This window comes from Corticium candelabrum, chromosome 14 (assembly GCF_963422355.1).
Source record: "Corticium candelabrum chromosome 14, ooCorCand1.1, whole genome shotgun sequence".
Lineage (NCBI taxonomy): Eukaryota > Metazoa > Porifera > Homoscleromorpha > Homosclerophorida > Plakinidae > Corticium > Corticium candelabrum.
In genome coordinates, this window is record NC_085098.1 from 6,074,984 (window position 1) to 6,096,133 (window position 21,150).

The window sequence follows — 21,150 nt, forward strand, 5'->3', positions numbered from 1 at the left end:
TGTTTGTTATGCCTCATAGCTCAATTACACTTAGGTAAAGGACTCAATTAGGATGTCGAATGTTTACACAGTAATGCGTGCGTAGGGTAAATGAGCTTCAAACAAAGGTGTTCCAATTACCACACAACAAACAGTAAAGACTCTACCATAGTCTATAAATAACCAATGATCACGACATCGTGAGAAATACAACAGTAGGCTGAGTGAACTGTACCAATTTAGTTTCAGAAATAAAATGTGTTGCAAAACATTCAATTAATTAACAGCCGTCACTGTCTGTAGAACTCTAAAATCTTTTCCACTGATGCATAGACACAAAGTATCGATCCCAGCACACCCATCACAGATACAGCTATACATACGATTTTCACCAAAGTAGACACTAGACATGATCGAAGAGCCAACTCTGAGTGAAACGTGAGAAGAAAAATAATAGGCGGAAATATAAATGCCAATGCTCCACAGCCAATAGCACCAACAAGTGGCAAAAATAGACTCAAACGAGGAATAGCGAGTGTAGCAAGCACTAAAAATCACATTTTGACAAATAGTGATAATCAATAAATAAATCAACTGAAGTTGAATAAACCTGCCAGTAGCATTGTCCCAATACGTAATGCATAACTTGCAATATTGGGTTGCCTCCACTGCTGTCTAGTAGCCCAGTTCAAAACAGATGGTTCAACGATAGTCATCAGTATGTAGAATTGAATCAAGTATGACACATATATTGCATAGATGTACAAAAGTTGTGACACAGAGAATAACCTACATCGAGTCGCATAGAATGAAACACGCATACATAAACTCTACCATCCACTTACCAGGAAAGTTTCCCATTCAACGGCAAATTCAAGATCAAAACAGGCTTGATATTGTCTCCAAATGTCAAATAGCCCATGACAGCAGTCAACGCAGAAAGAGCTATCACCAAAACGCTGGCAGACAGAAACACCCAAGTAAAAGCTTTAGGTTGTTTCATCTTGTTCTCTGTTGGTAAAACCTTAACCACACATAAACAATCCAAAACAAAGTAGTTGACATACCGCAATCACTTACTGCTCCAATATTTTCAAATGAAAACGCCACAGTTCCAAAAAACAATGGTAACGAAGAAACTGAAGCTGCAAAAGGCAGATCTTTGATCCGACCTCCATATCCTGGTTCGGTTAGGTTCAGGTGGGTAAATGTGAAACACAAAATTACAAAGACAGAAACTGTCAAGGCAATGTTGGCTGTTAGTGACAGAAAAGTGAAGTCGTCTAGATTTCGAATGAGAGCAGACACAACCATTGGAATACCAATCGCTGCAATCATGATTCGATCTCGATCAATGGTAGACAGACCATCAAAACTGATACCACATGCTTCCAGTATCTATACACACCAACATACACGTATACGTTACATGATATAACAGAAGTTACACAATAGACAACTGACAAATAGAACTTACTAAAATCAACTGCTGTGAAATAAATAAAATGTAGTCACAGCACAATCCAAACTGTGTGATCACAAGAAAAATGTTAACAGCCATTCTGTAACAAAATACAATGCAGATTTAACATTTCAAGTCTAATGATGACATGTGTGTGTGTGCACGCACCTGAAATAACGGCCTAGCATTTCTGAATACGGCAAAGATGCCTCATATGCAACAGCCCCAAAATCCAAAGAAGATTGTCCTGTTCTATATATACATAACGTAACAGGCATGCATATGGCTTATCAGCACATACATAATTAAGCAACTGACCGTTGACATAAAACTCTTGAGCAGCAAACTATGCCATACATTCCTGCAACAGCTATGGAAGCCATCACAACAATACCGATTGGCCCAATCTACAACACAATCAACATCAACAGCCCATCACGACTACCCAGGTGCGATAATCACTTCATTTCATACCAATAGGCCAGAAAACTTAAGACTCCAAGGCAAACACAAGATAGCCAGCCCAATAGTTCCTTTCAAAAAATGTATAAAAGTTTCTATTTTGCTACAGCAACAAAGTCAAACTCCATGAGAAAACGCAGTACAACTTCCTCCAAAACAAATGCGTGCAAAAATTGAACCAAGAGTTTTTCTGTAGCATAATTAAATTGTCAATCTAATGCTATGTGTGTGTGCTATTACAATTTCAATTATACGAATATACTGCATGCATCACCGGCAAATTGCTGTTTCAACCATTATGATACTAAATGTGCTATTTGAAACCAACTTGCACTACACTGTCATAACGACTGCCATAGCAAGAGCACTGACATTACTTAAAGTGCCATTTTGTGTAATTTAAATTGGCCAAGTTCCAAGTACACAACTCAGATCACATTACCACAACTCTTGAAAGTCAAAGTCAATCAACAATAGAATTTAACTTCTTTAAACTTACCTCACACATAATCAGAGTTAACTTTGCTTATCCTGTAAACTATCTTACCACTGTTGAGCATGTTTTTCAGCCTCACAACACTAAACACTAAAGCTTAATCATCCCCAGCATATTTCAAGGCCAGCTAGAGCATTAAATGACACAACCATTTACCATACAACCCTATCTGTACATGTTCTTAGACTTGAAGATGACAAATTGCCCCAATCCATCTATTATACTATCACTTTATTACAAAGAAGTTGAACAACAGGTCATGCACACTACAAAGTAAATTCATTCAAGTCATGGAATTTACCTACAAGCTAGAGTAAAGGCCGGGTAAGAGCCGCATTTGTAACTTACTTGTAACGCGTACATATCTGCAAGGGTAAGACCCAACCAGCATGGTAAACCTGTAGCATAAGCCACCGATTTCTCCATGATCCTGGACAAGAAAACAGCAAATGCACCCTCATTAATTAATGGAACCAAACCTCAAATTTACAAATTCATCAAAGATGGTACAGTACTGCAAGCAGATAGCCAATTGATAAACAACCCCTCCCAACCAACCAATTACCCTTTCCATACCTTAAAACTATCAAACTATCCCTGAAACAAAATCTAATCTGCATCTATGTATACAAAGCTGTTTAGGGACAATTGATTTAATAATCAAATGAAAACTCCTCATGGGTAGAAAGGAGAAAGGGCTTCAGAAAGCATCGTTAGCATAGAAAAACCATTTCAATTTTAATCAACCACCCCTACAACAGTTCCATAGTATGATATGTATACTGATCAAACAAACATTCGAAAAATGCTAAGCCGAAATTGTTGTCATTTTATGTCTACGTTTCCCGTCTATGATGTGCATTAATTGCTCCATAATTTGGACAATCCATTCGCGCCATGCAGAGTGCCCTGATTTAAATACGTCGATATGTCATTTTCAGGTGTTCAAAGCATCTAAACATATAGACCACGGTCAAGATGTGCTTTTCTAAGCACACAGAAACTCCAAAACAGCCACCCCTTGAAGATATCAAGCATCTAAAGCCACGCCCAAACGTATCTTTTACCACCAATCCGGAAGTGGTAAAGCGCTAATCCCCGCCCTTGAGTAACTTCCGTTCTTCCCAAACCTTTCCCAAAAATGGTGCATTGTACAAAATCGGACCGTTCGGTTAGCTCATAATAGTAGAATTCGAAGCCTATCTATTCACGTACCTCAGAGAACGACGTGGTTTGTTGGAATCGCCGAGTATCTGGATGTGCTTGCAATTCTCGTCCGTCTGCAAGATTGGTGATGTTTCCTCGCACAAGGATCTATCGACGTACATTTTCAAGCTCTGTTTCGTGGCCAACAAATATCGCTTTTCTTCACAGCTTGTCGCATCCATAATGGTCTTTTTGCTGTCTAGATACTGTACACGCACACAGTGAGACTTAGTCACGTGAGTATCACGTTTTGAGCTCGTGAACACAAGACACCTCAACCAACAACGTAACTACGTAATAAATTTAGAATGATAATGATTCAGACCCGACACTTACGGTCTACACTACTTAGAGTAGTGGCTGTAGTACGTCCTTTTACCACATGTACATATACCACCAGCCTTTCAATTTAATTAACAAAAAAATAAAAAAAACATTTTGAGAAAATGATGGGTATGTAGGGATGGGTATGTACTTACTCATGCTCGTCTCCTACATCACAATCTTCTTAATTAGAATGCAGCAGTTGTGTGTGACACTCACAGTACTGGATTGTGATGTAGGAGATGAGCATGATTAAGTACATACCCATCCCTACATACCCATCCCTACATACCCATCATTTTCTCAAAAAAATTTTATTTTTTTAGGTAAAAAGATTGTGATGTAGGAGATGGGCCTAGATGACATAAGTACATACCCATCCCTACATACCCATCATTTTCTGGAGAGAACACCACGTGATACAGTCCCGTTGCTATCCTCGCGCGGTCGGACCACCGAAAGCAATAGTGTCGAGGCTAACACAGAAGTACGTAGCAGCTGACGGATGTACGTAATAACACTGATTGCATCTATAAACAACTCCCATTATAATACTAAAGTCTGTCCCAGAATTAAAGTCATAATGGGTTTGGGGGAGTAACTTGGGAGTGGCTGAGGAAACCCTGCACCTTGTAAGGACCATATGCAATGTTGTTGCAACAATCAATTATAGATCCAGTTAGCCTCAGTTTACTATCCCCTCCAGGTAAACTAACACAGGTACTAGATAAGTAAGTGTTCCCTGTACGTACCCACAACATCCGAATCTTTTAGCTACAGTAGCTTGGCTACAAGAAGTTCTTCAGTAGATCTATGTGGTGTGCAACTTGGGAGGGCCTGCCTAATTAGCGGACATCTGTCCTTTGCAGCTGTGTAAAAATAATTGCAACGCATTTTCTTTTACGCGGCTGGTTGGAACTCAATAAGCCCCATAACTGTTACAGTCCAAGTTCTAACTTAGTAGTCTGCAGTCAATCAGAACTCAGATGCATTTTCAGAAGCAAAATGATAACAGTATCCAAACCGGAAACAGACTGTGTAGTGCAGGTGACGTAACAAGTTTATAGCAGTCACCAGAGATTCCATTTGGAGGTCCCACGCATTGCCTACACCCAACGCTCTCTGCATTGTCAGTTTTGGCTTTCAGTTTTAATTCTGGTCTGCTAGTGTTTGAATATTTTCTATCTATTTTCCAATGGCAACACAATCAGGAAGACATATAAGAAGTATAGAAAAGTCAATTGTGCTTTCCGTGAGAGATTTCTTTGTGAAAGAAAAGGAGGATGGCCCCATCCTTCTGGACAAACCGATCCAGAGAGTAGCAGAAGCAACAGGGATGCACCAGAGAACAATCTACAGAATCTGCAGAGAACATAAAGATAAGGGACATATTGAAAGTCCAAGGAAGAGAGGGAGAAAAGAACACAGTGGACCAGTTAGAGAGTACACAGACAATTTTCAAGAGGCTGTAATCAGGAGAAGAATTCATAAATTCTACACTGACAAAGTCTTCCCCACATTAACACTACTCCACGCTGCTCTAGTAGAAGAAGAGGAGTTTCCATATTCAAGGGCAAGTTTGCATAGGATCATTAGCAGAATGGGCTTTCGACATAAAACTATGAACAGAAAAAAATGTTTATACGAACAGCACCGCATTGTGGCCTCACGAGCCCAATACCTGAAAGAAATCAAACGATTTCGATCAGAAGGTAGGCCTATTATCTACCTTGATGAAACATGGCTAAATCAGCACCATACAGTGACAAAATGCTGGACAGACTATGACGGGAAAGGTGGCCTCAAGATTCCTAGTGGTAAAGGAAAACGACTCATAATCCTTCATGCAGGTTGTGAGCAAGGGTGGATTGATGGAGCTGAACTGATTTTTGTTGGCAAAAGAGACTCAGGCGATTATCACAACGAAATGAATATTTTACATTTCATGGAGTGGTTTAGAGAGAAGCTGTTACCAAACTGTCCACCTCGATCTGTGATTGTGTTGGATAATGCCAAGTACCACAACGCAGTTGTTGAAAAAATACCAACCAAGTCAAGCAGAAAACAGGATATGTTAGACTGGCTTGCAAAGCATAAAATTCGCCATGAAAAGAAGATGTTAAAAGCTGAACTATATTTCTTAATTTGGGCAACCAATCCTGTTTCTGTATACCAAACAGACGTCTTTGCACAAGAAAAGGGACACAGCTGTTTGCGTCTCCCTGTTGCTCACTGTGAACTAAATCCTATAGAGCTCGCATGGGCACAAGTCAAAGGTTATGCAGCTAGAAAGAATACAGGGATCAGTGGTTTTACTATGGAGAACATTTTGCAACTTGCCAGAGAAGGAATGCTGGAAGTCACACCAGATCGATGGGCTGGCTGTGTGGAACATGTGTGTGTAAGAGAAAAGGTGGAGAAGCACTATTGGGAAGTAGACGGACTGATGGACGACCTAGTTGAGCGAATGGTAATAGAAGTAGGCCATGGCGACACCTCGAGCTCTGAGTCTGAAGAAACTGTTAGCGATACAGAAAGTGACTAACTGTTGACCTTTGGTATTGTACAGGGCGTAGCAACAGCAGGTAGCTAATTTATATGTCCATTAGAGTATCAACTTCAGTCTCAATTACAGTCTTTATCTTAAAGAGTTGAAACTAATTTGGCAAGCTATGCATTTAGAGAACGTTGATTGACATAACTCCACCCTCTATCTCATTATATTTCCAAAGTGTGCTGTATCTCCTCTCTAATACACCCTATGAACAACACGTTGCCATAATTGAATAAAGGGAATCAAGAGCTATCCAATGATGCCCGTATCAATCCCGTATCTTCCAAAGTGGCCCCTCAGCTGCCCGTTTTCGGTTGTGACTTTAATGCTGGGACAGACTTTAGGGCTCCACGGAAGAGGCACACGCTTACATGCACAGAGAGTCAGACAGGACGCGGCGCCGTTGAACATAGTCGTACATGTTCAACTACACGCAACTGTAAGCAGCATGTGGCAGCTAGACTTCCAAACGGTAGTCACATGTACACACGTGACCGAAACAACATGACATTGTGGGAAGCACTACGTGGAATTGCATGGCAGCAGTTGACTGATACAAGGTGACTTTGCACATTTCTAGCTGTTGCGTCAGTGCAATTCTTCGGACAAGAGCGAATCGTTTGGTGTGACTCTCGTCGTTGTAGCTGCTTCGAGTGAGGCGCTAGCCTGGCTGACAAAAGTGAAATGTGAAATGTGAAATGTGAAAGAATAAATGGGGTTTTTTTACTTGCCGATAGCTGGCTTCTGAGGCGCTTAGTGTCAGCGGTGATAGTCTGGCTACCATTAGGAACGTTTGAAGTTGAGCGCTACGTGGGTACGAGATCTCTGTAATGAGTTCTGAGAGATCCGGTTCGGATACTTTTGTATGGGCCGCCATTTTAGATTCTTCGCAATTTATGAAATTAGAAAGATTTGCATGCAAAGAGAAGCTGATTTCCCGATTGCCATGTGATCTAGCGCTTGCCTGCCTACTCTACATCATTGCACTGCTGTGCACCTCATGAACACTGTGTACAATTAGATATCACACAAGACAAATTTAGTAAGAATCCAATTGCATTACCTAGATAACTTCATCAACAACACATATAAAAAACGTTTGAGTTTGAACTAAGAAGGAGCAGTAGTTGGATGTGTGCTGTTTGAAGACTCTATAATGTTCTTCAGAGACGAGTACGTGCCAAGCACAAACCCAATCACACCAATCACAAGAAAACCGATGCATAAAACAGACATCCAAAGTCCAGGAGAGTTACGATTATAATTTTGTCGAAATGTCAATTGATAAGCTATAATGGGAAAAACAAACAGCAGTGTGCTCCCTCCAAGTGATCCTACAAGAGAAATAAGATCCCCAAGATCAGGAATGGCAATAGCCAACGCACCTGAAAGATCAAATACATACATCTACATCACTCAAATAGCTCTTTTGAAACACTGCTACACTTACAAGTGATAGCCACAATGAGAGTTCGAAAAATATATGATACACGAGGAGTGTTAAAGAAGATTTCAAGAGGAGGTTCCAAAAATGTCAGTGGGACATAAAATTGAATCAAGTAAGAGCAGAAGATAGCAAAGATCAAGAACACTTTCACAACGGCATACAACCTGTGCAATTACAACAATACCAGACATGCACCAACAGAAAAAGTGTTTTTGTGAAGATTGCTTTTGACAGTTGAATTGTACAAGTACACACTAGAAAAACAGGACAGACAACAGAAAAGAGAATGAGATACATGACAAACAAACAGACAGTTGGTTAGTCCTTCCATGTAGTCGCATATATGTGTAACTGCAGTCCGTGCCAACATAGCCATGCACTATCAATATTCATTGTACCAACCATGCATGACTTCCTGCCACTGGAAGATTCAAAGTAACACTGCCTTGAATATTCTGTCCAAAGCACATGTAGCCCAACAGGCCAGTAATAACGTAAATGATAGACACAAACGTAAAACCGCAAACAAGAACTTTTCCGAAGTCTAATGGCTGTTTCATTTTGTTTTCAATAGGCATCACCTATAAAACACACAATTACAACTTACACACACGCACGCACACACACACACACACACACACACACACACACACACACTACGCACAATTTCCATAATCATACCACGCCAATGCCTTCAATGGCATAGATCACAGTTCCCAGAAACAATGGCCAACCGCTGACTGCAGCTACTAAGGGTAGCTTTGACAAAGGGCCACCATACCCATCTTTTACTTTCATGTTCATGTGACCAATGGTGAAGTAGTAGACAACACCAAAACTAACAATTGTAACTACGTTTGCAGCAGTTGACAGAAAACTGAGGCGATCAAGATTCTTGATGTATGTTGCCAATGCAAGAGGCAGAAACAGACATGCAACAACAATTCGTTCTTTGTCGGTACTACTCCAACCATGACCGAATTCAATACCACAAGCTTGCGCTACCTATATATATACACACAAAATTGCCAAATATAAACAGGAAATATATAAGAAGACCAAATATGTGTACCTGAACAATATGTTCCGAAATAAACACAACATAAACACAACAAAAACCAAACTGCACAATAATCAAAAAGATATTTGTGACTATTCTGAAACAAAAAAAGAACTTATTATAAATGAGTATTAATTAAAACGAGAACAAAGGCCCACTTTAGCCAATATGCCAGTCTGGAAGAATAGGGCAATGCTGCAGCGTGCACAGTTTGTGCATAGTCCAAAGAACCAACACGACTACTGCAATACGAACACAACACAAGCACAAACAAGTCAGAAAATGTCTTGATATAGCTGCCACGCTAATGGAAAAGTGCATTATGTACAACTTGTTCGCCTTGTCATAGTCTTGATTGCTCGTAACGTGTATTGAATGACTTAATTAAATAAAAACAACTAAAAATGTCTTCACAACAGAAAAGACAGACAAGTTCATTCTGTTATTCATCTGTAGATATTCCTGGTTTTAGTTGCTGGGTGTAAACAAGCAAGTCATCAAACTCTTTGGAAAGCTCCTTCATACAAATTAGAATGTACATATGCACATGCAAACAAAATACTGTATTCACCCGTAATAACGCCCATACCAAAATAACGCCCATGCCCGTATATACGCCCATGTGCGACAGGTCAGAACCTTCAGCCCGAAAAAACGCCCATGCCCAACTATACGTCCATGCCCAAATATAAGCCCAGGATACGCATGCGCAGACAAAACAAAATGGGGTCCACAGAACATTCGTCTCCGTTTGTGTGCGTTTGATGAACTGGTGTCAGTGTTAAGTGAAAGTGTTTACTGCTAGACTCATGCCTTTGTTGCAATTACCAACCCTGATGCTCTTGACGGGCTTCAGGCCGACCATGTGTGTATACATTGTTTAGTTTCGCATGTATGTTGATGCTGTAAGGATACCAGTACCTTTGATCTTGCAAATGGATAATTGCAAGCATTTGTGGTATTTCTGTCTTCAAGTATTTAGATGATGACTGGCCAAACGACAGCATTTTGTGACCATGTATATGCCTAGGACCAAAATAATGCCCATGCCCTAGTATATGTCCAGAAAAAGTCCTTTTCTATATGCCCAGGGTGTTATTACGGGCGAATACGGTAATTAATAACAATTACCCAATTATTAATACACTCGAAACACTGTTAACATCCACAAAATGTAGCAACTGCCTAATTCTGGTCATTGTATTGCATCACACAACAGTACTCGACTGTATTCTCTTGCAATAGTCATAGCAGAGAATTAGTGGTTCATAGCAATGTTCATAATTTGTTCAAATTATACAAGCTAATCATGCTTACTGTTACACTTACCGTTTACAAAGTGTTCTTGATGAAATAACAAGCATATATGCTGTCGTAGTACATGCAATTGCAATTAGAGTTGTAAACAGTGGACCAAGCTATTGACAACATCATATTAGAAAAAATCACGTACAAAAGTATTTAAGTAAATTCCTACCAAAAGGCCAGCTTGCATAAAAGCATGAGGAAGACCCAAAATACCTGTTCCTACTAATCCTTTTACTAAGTGCATGAAGGCTTCCACATTGCTAAAATTACAGAGAGTAAATGATCTAAACGTAAACTAGAGACTATGCTCACTAGACTTATACATATCAACTAGAAAAGTCTAGCAAACTAAATTTAGGTACAGCACAAACCATCAACCATAATGACAAATATATTGATGATGAATATCCAATAATTAAAGTTTGCTTTGTGTAACTAACTGTATTAATTAAACTAATCACATTAGAGCAAACATAATGACCAATGCTAGCTACTTCACAAGGCTCAATAATACCACGTGCACGTGAGTTTGCATCCATATTCGCAAATTTATGCCAACAACTTCAAACATCAAAGACAAATAAATAAAGACGTCAAACCTGATTGAATGGTCTTGGACAGAATCTAACGAACTACTAGTAGATCCAGAATCACTCGGGTCACCCACTCGATCTCTCAAGTTGTCGTCAGGGACAGTTGTAAGCGATTTACCAGTAGATGATGTCTCTACTGCTGCTCCTCGAGAAAAAACGTGCTTCTCGGAAAGTAGTGGATCCCTTTCACTGTAGCTCATTGCCGTGCCACGTTTCGAACCGTGTCACAGCTGTTTGGATGCGCGCGACGAAGTAATTACACTTTACTCTATGATGTCATAGGGTCATGTGATCAAAATGCCCTCTGTGGTAGGAATGTACTATAAATGTAGTAGATAGTAGTTGTACGGTATCCGTAGGCGCCTCGCGTTGGTGAGTCTGACCGTCTACTGAAACGCCGCGTCCTAGCTAGACAATACGTATTTGTTGAAAACCTGGCCTGTCATGGAAGTAATGCAAACCTTCTAGTAGTTTGACTAAATTACGTCTAGAGGCCTGATCTAGGGTCAGTGGATGGTCCGGCCATTTAATTTTCTACATTTCAATTTTTATGTTTTAATTTTTTAATTTTCAATTTTGACGTTTGACTTTTGATGTCACCTTAAACATCAAAATATGAAACACTATTTTACAAAAAAATAAAAAGGAGAATAAAAAATTAGAAATTAAAATTAAAAGTTAAAATTTAATTGCCGACCGTAGCGAGGCTTCTAATCCGGGTCGCACAACAGAAATGGGCGTGGTCCTATATGGGTCTCCATCGACCTTCTGGTATATATATATATATATATTGTGTGTGTGTGTGTGTGTGTGTGCGTGCCTGCGTGCGTGTGTGTGTGTGTGTGTGTGTGTGTGTGTGTGTGTGTGTGTGTGTGTGTGTGTGTGTGTGTGTGTGTGTACTATAGCTCAATTGGTTAGAGAGTGCGTTTGGAGAATGAAAACATCCGGAACCTAGCAGGGTTGCAGGTTCAAGTCACAGTGATGGCGAGCCATGGCATAATTTCCTTAAGCAAGAAACTAACACACATTTGCTTCTCTCGGCTCAAGAGTATAAATGAGTCATCGACTGGGGTCCTAAGCGGCCATCGGCTGTGACGTGACATCAGCCACTGGGGTCCTGGTGAGACTTCGGGTGCTCACACCACAGTTGGCTTCACAAGTCGGTGCTCCTGCGAGTGCCTGGCCCGGCTCCAGGAGTTTGCTAGCGCAGGCCCAGAGTTCCCTGAGTAGCGCACAGGGCCCAGCTCAACAGCTGGGGGGCGTGACCTCTGAGAGGCAGCTCCTGACATTTAGGATTTAGGATTAGGTGTGTGTACACACACAAATCTCAAATTTCTCCTCCCCACGACCACGTTTCATGATAGGACCTACCTTAATTAAAAAATCGTTTCCGTGTCCGTTTACAGATGAGTCTAAGAACGATTCGTGCAAGTGACCAAACCACGAAGAAAACGCTTCATCAACTTCCGTCGCCCCATCCTTTTGTATTGTAGCTAGGGATTGTGTGTACGTGACAACCAAGAAACACCTTCAGGAGTTGAATGCCACCTACAGTCAACTATTCACACGTCCCATACTACAATCAATCCTTTACTACACTGTGCTGCATCTAACACTGTTGATAGTCAATGTTTGCTGATATCAATTTCTATGTCAGTAAATACCATACCACTGTCTTTACAACGGAACTGAGTGCATACCTAGACTGTACATTTCAATTGTCTTGATCACGATCGCAAACGACGACTACCTATACCAGGCCTCTATACGTAATCTAAACTACTAGAAGTTTGCATGTTTACTTCCATGACAGTTAGGGTTTCGACAAATACGTATTGTCTAGCTAGGACTCGGCGTTTCAGTAGACGGTCTGAAAACTCCGTTGAACGTGTTACTCACGAACGCGAGGCGCCTACGGATACCGTACAACTAGTATATAGTTAATTAGAGGTGCCCGCTTACAATTCACCGTGCACGCGCAGACTCACTCACGCAAACTTGAAATCGTGCCTTTAAGCACACACTTATCCATTTACCAGTTTGAAATAACATGCTGTTGAACGACAAAGCGATTTCTCGATCATTTCCTTTGTTGCACGTGACCCAAAAATGGGTGGAGCACAGAGCGCGATGGCATCCGGACAGACATTTACCATGTATGAAGTTGTAGTCTAGCTTAACAGTGTACCAACGCATACATCTTACTTTCAGTTGTTGAATTTCAGTTGTTGAATTTCCGTAGAAGAAACACCGCTACCGGCGCATCGTTTGTCGCTATAGGGGTATAGGCTAGTCCTCAATTCTAGCTAGCTCTTGTAGCTACCATGTAAAGTTAGATGCACGATCTGCACCTCTCCATGGCTTCACGCTCCGAGTTTTAGATGCCCTCACGTGATGCTTTGTGCTCCACCCATTTCCGGGTCACGTGCAACTAGAAAACGATCGAGAAAGCGCTTTGTCGTTCAACAGCTAGCTATCTCAAGATGGTAAATGGTAAATGTGTGGATAAAGAATCTAACACACTTGTCGTTAGCTTTCCCGAAATGTCAAGCACGAGGAGCGAAACTGCCGTGGCGGACAAGAACGCGATTCGCCTTTCTCTTTATACTAGGAATATAAAGACTGTACAGTATGTCATAGAACGTGGTGCACCCTAAGATGTTCCCTTGTTCTGCTTCGTTAAGACACAACAGTGGCGGATTCAGAAATTGAGAAAGGAGGGGTCTATAAAAACAAAATTTTAACCACGCCTACTTCGCCTACTTTTGTTAGGATTCAGTCACTTTAATAATTAAGAATTTGGAGCTGTCTCCCTTGGGCGTAAAAAACCAATTCCAAATAATTCCCCAGCAGAAACAAGAACTAGCTGCACCAGCTGGTAGCAGCAAGCTAGCTATCTCAATCTAGGGTTATAGCAGCTAAGGCTATTTATATATGCGATACATATAATATTATATACATTAATTAAGACATAATGTTTAGTACAATGTACACAGTGGAATTAAATGATTTTACATGTTAAAAACGTGAAATTATTGATCAGCTAGAACAAAAGCAATCTTCATTCTCCTACGATGTAATGATGCAAATGAGTTCACAAGTAGATTTAGTGCTTCTGGAGATTTCCGAATTCTCTCACATCGATCACTGTTTTTATTTTCATGATTGCCAATCCATTTAATCGATCATCTGTCATTGTAGATCTTCTGCAGGTTTTAATCATTTTGAGTTGACTAAATCTTCTCTCACACTCGCAAGTGGTGACTGGAAGCATTAAAGTCAACTTCAACAAAACGAATATGTTAGGAAACTGGATCTCATCACATGATTTGAGTGCATCAACAAGCTTTGTTGGAACTTCATCTGAACACTTCCATTTCCGGACCCACATTCGATACTCAATGGAAAGCATGTCGTGCTGAGGCAAGTCGTCTTTGAAATAATCAGCAGCTTGACTGAGTGTTTCTGGAAAGTCATCATGAGATTCAGAAGCAACCTTACTTGGAACCAAATGAAGCAAGCTGTGAACCAAGTACTGGTTTCCAGAAAATCTGTTGTCAAGCTCCCTTATGACATGAGATATGAACTCATTGTACATGGTTACACAATAATACTGCTCTGCACTGCATGTTTCAATGTTGCTTCGATGAGACTGTCGTCTTGCAATGCGCGGTTTGGTCAACTCAAAATCTTCACCATGGAGATCTTGTCCTAACTTAAGACTTTCGGCAAAGATTTTATTGAATTCTTGAACACAGTCCTCTCTCATTTTCTGTAGGATTAAACGTACTGACTGAACCTGCTTGTAGGCATACATGACATCAGATGCTTGCATTTGAAGCTTAACTGTGAGGCCTTTGAGACATTGCAAGATTTCAAGGAGAACCTTGAAGCAAACTAAGAAAGAAGGCGACTGAAGCTGATACAGATAGCCATTCGCCTTTGTGATTGTATTGCCATCCCAGCCCCAATCAGTACCAAAGTCTTTGTGTTGTCCTGGAGAAACCATAGCTGCAGAGATGTGTGAAGTGCCGGTAACAACTCAAGAAAGACTGTGTACGAATCAATACGTTGAACCCACCTTGTTCTACAGGCGTCTTTGAGCTTTCGAGCCTTGGCTTCTGGAAGGAATATATCCATTGTCTTATCAAACAGTCGTTGTCTTTTGGGAGAGAATGCCAAGAACCTTGCAATTTCTCCGATGTATGCCTCAACATTCATGAATGCTTGGATCTTACATGCAGACACTACAGCAAGATTCAATCGATGAGCAGCACAGTGGAAATAGGCAGCCTTTGGAGCTTGCTGTTGAATAACAGTACTACACCCTGATCTTGCTCCAGACATGTTACTGGCTCCATCGTAGCACTGCCCTCGCATATCACTTGGTGACAATCCAACTGTCTGTATCCAGTTTAAAATTGCTGCAGCAATATTCTTTCCTGTGATCCTTTCTACTGAGACAAAGGCAATGAATACTTCCTTCACAGTACCATAATAAACGTAGCAAAGGGAAATTGAGAGCTGCTCTTTGATTGAAATATCAGTGACTTCATCAACAATGACAGTGTAGTATTTGCTCTTCTTTACCTCTGCTATGATTTCGTTGCAGATGTACTTGCCAACCACTTCAATCAATTCGTTTTGAATCGTTTTGGATGTGTATCTAGCATTTCTTGGAGAGTTCTTGAGATGTTCAGAGAGAATATTGTCAGTTTCAGCCCTAAAGCATACAAGCTCAATGAAATTCCCTGGGTTTGAGTGTTCATACTCAGTATCCTCCCAGTTGAAACAATCATCACGATGACCACAAAACGCTATGCCTTGTTTTCCACACAGCAAAACTATTTTTAACAGAGACGAAATCACTTTCTTGTTAGCCTCCATCCGCTTCCGAGCCTCAGATACAAGCACTGTGTCAATAGCTTGTGATGGGTTACTATAACAATCCAAGAATGCACTCATCTTTGCCAGAGAAGCAAGATGGTAATCAAGCTTGCCATGAGCTAGCATCCTGTCAGATAGTTTTAGCCATGTTCTAAAAGGTGCAGTCACGAACTGACCTGTAGAATGTCCACCAGGTAACTCCGGAGCAAAACATGCACAGGCTCGGCAGAATGCCCCATCCTCTGCACGACTGTAATAGAGCCAAGAATATTTCTGAAACAAGCTTGGTGTAAAGTGGCAATATTGTTTAGAAACAGCACAGTACGTCTTTGGGTAAAAGGAAGGATCAAGATTTGGCTCAGATGTAAGCAATTGGTATTTACGTGTCGGATCCAAGTCATTTAACTTCTGGTTTGCTTTCAACAGTGCTCCAATATCGTCAGGAGGGAAAGCAGTGCTCGCCTCAACTTGGGACAGAGTGGTAGCACTGGGTGACATTCGACTTGGATCTGTAAACATTAAAATTAATCGGTGTTGTGATAGTTTGTATTCTATTTGCAGCTACATGTATGTAACTTAATATCTGAATTTAAGATTAATACTATTTATAATCTCCTTACCAGAAGCATCTGGGGCTCCACAAAGGTCTTCTGTTACACAGTTTTGTGATGGCGAACCTATATCTGCACTTGAGTGTGACTCTCCCTCAGACTCTGTAGTAAAGAGAATAGTCAGTAAATGGTAATCCATTGAATTTTGTCAAACGCTATTATATATAGTAGAGATGCAAATTTGACATGAAATTGTCATCTGCATTTACCTTCTCTGCTCCTTTTGGAGAAGAATGAAGTGATAGGTGTAGCAGCATGTCTCTTCATTTTGAAGTATTTGTTGACGACTTCACGGAATCAGTAGATGCGTGGGATGAAGTTCTCTGAGCATGAGCAGATCTTATGGCCTCGATCTACCGTCCTTTTTGCGCGCTTACAACACGCCTACAGTAACACGATCTCGGCAACTCGGCGAAAGGACTGGACCGTGGACCTGGTAGTTTCGAAACTTAGCTAGCTGTCTTTAATTAAATGTACTGTGTCTATAGACCCCATAGACCCAGCCTGAATTCGCCACTGCACAACTTGAAATCGTGGCACGCTTTCAAGTTTGCGTGGGTGTGCCTGCGCGTGCGCGGTAAATCGTGAACGGGCACCTACTAGCTAGTAGCACCTAGTAGCTAGAGGGAAGTCAAGACACGAAGTGGCAGAGTAGTAAAGACGCCTAGATACTTATCTGACTATGACACTACTTATGTTTCTATTTATGAAAAGTAGATAACAGATTAGTAGTCTGAAGACGACCAGTTGCAGCTAGGGGTACTTAGGTGTTGACCTTTTCTAGGGAAGGTGTGTAGGAATGTAGTAGATATTACCTAGATACTGCACGATACACCCTCAAGAATTCGAACGTAGCTAGGCGTGGAGCCAACGTGATTATAGAGTCCAGATTTTTTGACATTGTGATCTGCAAAACGGATAATACACCATATAATTGCCGAGCGTAGCGAGGCTTCTAATCCGGGTCGCACAACAGAAATGGTCGACGTGGTCCTATATGGGTCTCCATCGAGCTTTTAGTATGTGGTGTGTGTGTGTGTGCGTGTGTGTGTGTGTGTGTGTGTGTGTGTGTGTGTGTGTGTGTGTGTGTGTGTGTGTGTGTGTGTGTGTGTGTGTGTGTGTGTGTGTGTGTGTGTACACACAAATCTCAAATTTCTCCTCCCCACGACCACGTTTCATGATAGGACCTACCCTAAAAAATAGTTTCCGTGTCCGACCACAGATGAGTCTAAGAACGATTCGTTTAGTTCAGTGACCAAACCGCGATGTAAATGCTTCATGAACTTCCGTCGCCCCATCCTTTTGTATTGTAGCTAGGGATTGTGTGTACGTGACAACCAAGAAACACCTTCAGGAGTTGAATGCCACCTACAGTCAACTATTCACACGTCCCATACTACAATCAATCCTTTACTACACTGTGCTGCATCTAACACTGTTGATAGTCAATGTTTGCTGATATCAATTTCTATGTCAGTAAATACCATACCACTGTCGTTACAACGAAACTGAGTGCATACCTAGACTGTACATTTCAATTGTCTTGATCACGATCGCAAACGACGACTACCTATACCAGGCCTCTATACGTAATCTAAACTACTAGAAGTTTGCATGTTTACTTGCATGACAGCTAGGGTTTCAACAAATACGTATTGTCTAGCTAGGACTCTGCGTTTCAGTAGACGGTCTGAAAACTCCGTTGGACGTGTTACTCACGAACGCGAGGCGCCTACGGATACCGTACAACTAGTTATTATAACCGCAGAGAAATTTGGTAGAAACTTTGTTAACGCGCGCTATATTTAGCTACCTTTCGCGCATCAGCCAGGGAAAGCGAGGCCAGGACATCGGTTGGCTTTCTAGTGCCTGAAGTTGGTTACTGGGAAGGAATGTAAGGTTTGTCGAGTTACCCAGTCGCCCAATGAAAGAAGCAATGAGTGCGGTCGTCAACGAAACCAAAAGCCTTCTCAATGGTGACAACCGTCTCTACGGAACCCGGAACTCTTCTGAGTGTAGCAGTGAAGAGTGCGTACCTTCAGAGAGTGTTTCTGTTAGTGAGTCATTCGGGCAAACAACAAGAAACCGCTCACTAAGGTTTGTAGTAGATTAGTAGGTGGTTATTACCGGTCATGTATGATGTGTTTGTACTTCGTGTTTAAATTACAGCAGTCTGCAGGCTACTATGCATTTGTTGAAAGGCAGCATCGGAACTGGAATCTTGTCTACTTCGAGAGCTATCAAACTAGCCGGTTTGCTGGTTTGTAGTCTGAAATGAAGTCGTTGAATTACGCTAGTCACTGGAATATCGCTGTTGTGTCTGTTTCAGCTCGGCAGTATTGGCATTCTGTTATTGGGCTCTCTAGCCGCCGTAGCAATGTATGTCCTCGCACGCTGTTCTCGCGTTTTGTGTAAACGGTAGGTGACGCAGTCTACCTATACTAGTGTTGGGAAGTTCGTCGATTTCCGATGTTAAGTAATGAATTATATTTACAGTTACCAGAAGACAGCTTTGGATTACGGTGATGTTGCATACGAAGCATCGAAAAGGTTTTCTGAGAAAGCGGCGAAGGTTTTCCGGTAACTCTATCAGTAAAATCCAGAGGAACGTTTGTTGTGTTGAGACGTTTGCTAATTGTGCAGCGGGGTTGTGAACTTCTTTCTCATTCTAACTCAATTGGGATTCTGTAGCACCTACGTTCTCTTTATATCAGAACATTTAGTAAAGGTGAGTTCTATTGATTTGGTAGACATCGAGTCAATGAGGATTGTTGATTGTTAATTAATGATTTTGTGCTTGTGAGTATGAGGATCCCAACTGTCTACATACAAATTTGAGTTATTGCCTGTTTCATCACAGCATGTTTGAATGAAAACAGGGAAGCTTTGTTGGAGTAAGGGAAACACACAGTTAATAATAGAAGATACAAATGATGGTGAGGGTGTACATTTGGATTGAATTAAACTGCTAAGCTGTGGAGTAAGGACGGAAATTGCTCTTAGTTCCAGCTCTTCATGCATAGCACGCAATTATGAGTAACTGTTCTTACATCCCTCTGCGTCATTCTGTTTGTACATATTTTCAGCTGTCATATGCATATGCTGTAGACTGTGGATCTTATTAGAGGTCGAGTTAGTAATGAATTGTTGCAAAAAACTATAAGATGTGACTGGATTTTAGATTTTACAAGCTTGCAATGTGAGTCTTAACAGTCTGCATATGAGCTCTAATAATGTGATGACCTTGTGTCTGGTGCTGCCACTGATTCTAACAAGTCTCGTCCGAAGTCTTGACAAGCTGTCTTTCCTCTCTCTTGCTGCCAATGTTGTGCTGCTCTTTGGAATGTGTTTTATATGGTATTTCACCGTCTCCCATTTGAATCTAAGTGAACGTAGATTCGGAGGCCCACTCAAAGACTTGCCCCTTGTGGCACCAGCCTCTGGCTGGCCACTGTTCTTTGGAATAGTGGTGTCATCATTTGAGTCTATTGGGGTGGTATGTGACTGAAACTGTTTTCTTGACATTCTGTGACCAATACGTTGTAAAGGTTCTACCAACCGAGAACAAGATAAAGCATCCACAGGCATTTCGGAATGTCTTTCTGGTAAGTACGGCTATTACTATAGGCATCAATGTTGCAACTGCAACCCTGGGATACATGTGCTTTGGTGACAAAACAAAGGCCATGTTGACTCTGAATTTGCCCTCATCTGGGAGTGGCAGTTGGTAAACGAACATTGTATTTTTCGTCGTGATGTTTTTCCAACGATTGTGTATAGGATCAACACGGTTGTCCAGGTCTTCTTTGTCTTCACCACTTATGTGACATTTCTGATTGAATTTTATGTGGCAATGACAATCATTGAACCACCCGTCTTTCGGTGGGTAAAGAAATGGCAGCCTGAGAGCAAATTAGTCATGATTAGCTATACAATTCGAGTTGGATGTGTTATACTGTTGGGTACGTTTCTACTATGATGTCTATGTTCTTGGTGAGAATCGTTGTTTCTAGTTGCTGCTGTACTTGCCATCCCAAGATTAACCCTATTCATTCCTCTTGCTGGCTCAATTGGCGGTGCAACTCTGGCTTTCGTGTTTCCAGCTATTATTTTTCTGTTGACTTTTACTGCAGACCTCATCCACGAACGTCGCTATGTTACTGCTGCCGTCTTGTCTAGTTGTGCCATTCTCACCATGGTTATTGGATTGGTTGGATCCATCTTTGGATTATATTTTTCGATCAAAGATATTGTGGCATTCTATGACAATGGCAGAAAGGTTGAAGTGCTATGATTTTTAGCAACAATTGGTCCATCCTCTACGACCACATCATCAGCTTTATCAATGTACAGCAGAACTTGGATTCTTTTGCAAGAGTGTGTCTTCCAGAACAAGGTCGTGTTTCTTTTGCTGTTGTGTTCCTTTGGAGCTAATGGTAGCTAAAAGGAATAATGAAAGCTCGCTGGTTGCCAAATGCAGATGTTTGGGTAACTGTAATAGTCATGTCTAGTAATATGAACAAAGGAACACAGTGATAAGAGAGAATTGTTCCAACCAAACGCACTGACCAGTTGTCAATTTGCAGTACTTTATGAGACTGCAGTATACTCTTACAGCAATACCTGTGTCTGTCCACCCTTTATCTATCTGTGCTTTGTCTATCTGTGGTTTCATAAAGAGTTGTTCTCACACCAGAGGAATCAATCGTTGAAACTGCAGTAGCAGTAGCAGCAACACATTACCTGAACTCTTGATTGATC

At 41.1% G+C, this 21,150-nt stretch overlaps 6 protein-coding genes across 8 annotated transcripts; 2 read left to right on the top strand and 4 right to left on the bottom strand.

Moving 5' to 3' along the window:
• Window positions 1–91: 91 nt before the first annotated feature.
• Window positions 92–3,822, bottom strand: LOC134189955 (neutral amino acid uniporter 4-like). 3 transcript variants are annotated; one of them, XM_062658357.1, is made up of 10 exons: window positions 3,615–3,746; window positions 2,748–2,829; window positions 1,916–2,006; window positions 1,760–1,848; window positions 1,610–1,693; window positions 1,457–1,541; window positions 1,060–1,377; window positions 825–1,003; window positions 590–768; window positions 92–526 (listed from the first exon to the last, which is right to left on the bottom strand). In XM_062658357.1, the coding sequence occupies exons 2-10, from the start codon at window positions 2,804–2,806 to the stop codon at window positions 270–272; spliced, it is 1,341 nt and encodes a 446-aa protein (XP_062514341.1). In that variant the 5' UTR covers window positions 2,807–2,829; window positions 3,615–3,746; the 3' UTR covers window positions 92–269. The 3 variants fall into 3 exon arrangements, with proteins under 3 accessions (XP_062514341.1, XP_062514339.1, XP_062514340.1); XM_062658355.1 differs by lacking the exon at window positions 2,748–2,829 and having other exon boundaries at window positions 3,615–3,822; XM_062658356.1 differs by having other exon boundaries at window positions 2,748–3,753.
• A 642-nt stretch (window positions 3,823–4,464) lies between these two features.
• Window positions 4,465–6,474, top strand: LOC134190381 (uncharacterized). The gene has a single exon (XM_062658833.1). It carries the CDS (start codon window positions 5,125–5,127, stop codon window positions 6,472–6,474), a length of 1,350 nt encoding a protein of 449 aa, XP_062514817.1. The 5' UTR covers window positions 4,465–5,124.
• A 1,006-nt stretch (window positions 6,475–7,480) lies between these two features.
• LOC134189549 (proton-coupled amino acid transporter 1-like) lies at window positions 7,481–11,229 on the bottom strand. Its single transcript, XM_062657857.1, has 9 exons — window positions 10,898–11,229; window positions 10,468–10,558; window positions 10,320–10,408; window positions 9,149–9,232; window positions 9,003–9,087; window positions 8,612–8,935; window positions 8,333–8,511; window positions 7,934–8,094; window positions 7,481–7,868 (listed from the first exon to the last, which is right to left on the bottom strand). The coding sequence occupies exons 1-9, from the start codon at window positions 11,089–11,091 to the stop codon at window positions 7,594–7,596; spliced, it is 1,482 nt and encodes a 493-aa protein (XP_062513841.1). The 5' UTR covers window positions 11,092–11,229; the 3' UTR covers window positions 7,481–7,593.
• Window positions 11,230–13,917: 2,688 nt separating this feature from the next.
• On the bottom strand, window positions 13,918–14,824 carry LOC134190258 (52 kDa repressor of the inhibitor of the protein kinase-like). Its single transcript, XM_062658702.1, has one exon. The coding sequence runs from the start codon at window positions 14,724–14,726 to the stop codon at window positions 13,998–14,000; it is 729 nt and encodes a 242-aa protein (XP_062514686.1). The 5' UTR covers window positions 14,727–14,824; the 3' UTR covers window positions 13,918–13,997.
• Window positions 14,789–16,656, bottom strand: LOC134190382 (zinc finger MYM-type protein 1-like). Its single transcript, XM_062658835.1, has 3 exons — window positions 16,599–16,656; window positions 16,399–16,491; window positions 14,789–16,287 (listed from the first exon to the last, which is right to left on the bottom strand). The coding sequence occupies exons 1-3, from the start codon at window positions 16,654–16,656 to the stop codon at window positions 14,789–14,791; spliced, it is 1,650 nt and encodes a 549-aa protein (XP_062514819.1).
• A 1,557-nt stretch (window positions 16,657–18,213) lies between these two features.
• On the top strand, window positions 18,214–20,903 carry LOC134190225 (neutral amino acid uniporter 4-like). Its single transcript, XM_062658660.1, has 9 exons — window positions 18,214–18,486; window positions 18,559–18,649; window positions 18,719–18,807; window positions 18,886–18,969; window positions 19,033–19,117; window positions 19,571–19,885; window positions 19,938–20,116; window positions 20,170–20,351; window positions 20,403–20,903. The coding sequence occupies exons 1-9, from the start codon at window positions 18,314–18,316 to the stop codon at window positions 20,681–20,683; spliced, it is 1,479 nt and encodes a 492-aa protein (XP_062514644.1). The 5' UTR covers window positions 18,214–18,313; the 3' UTR covers window positions 20,684–20,903.
• Window positions 20,904–21,150: the final 247 nt, after the last annotated feature.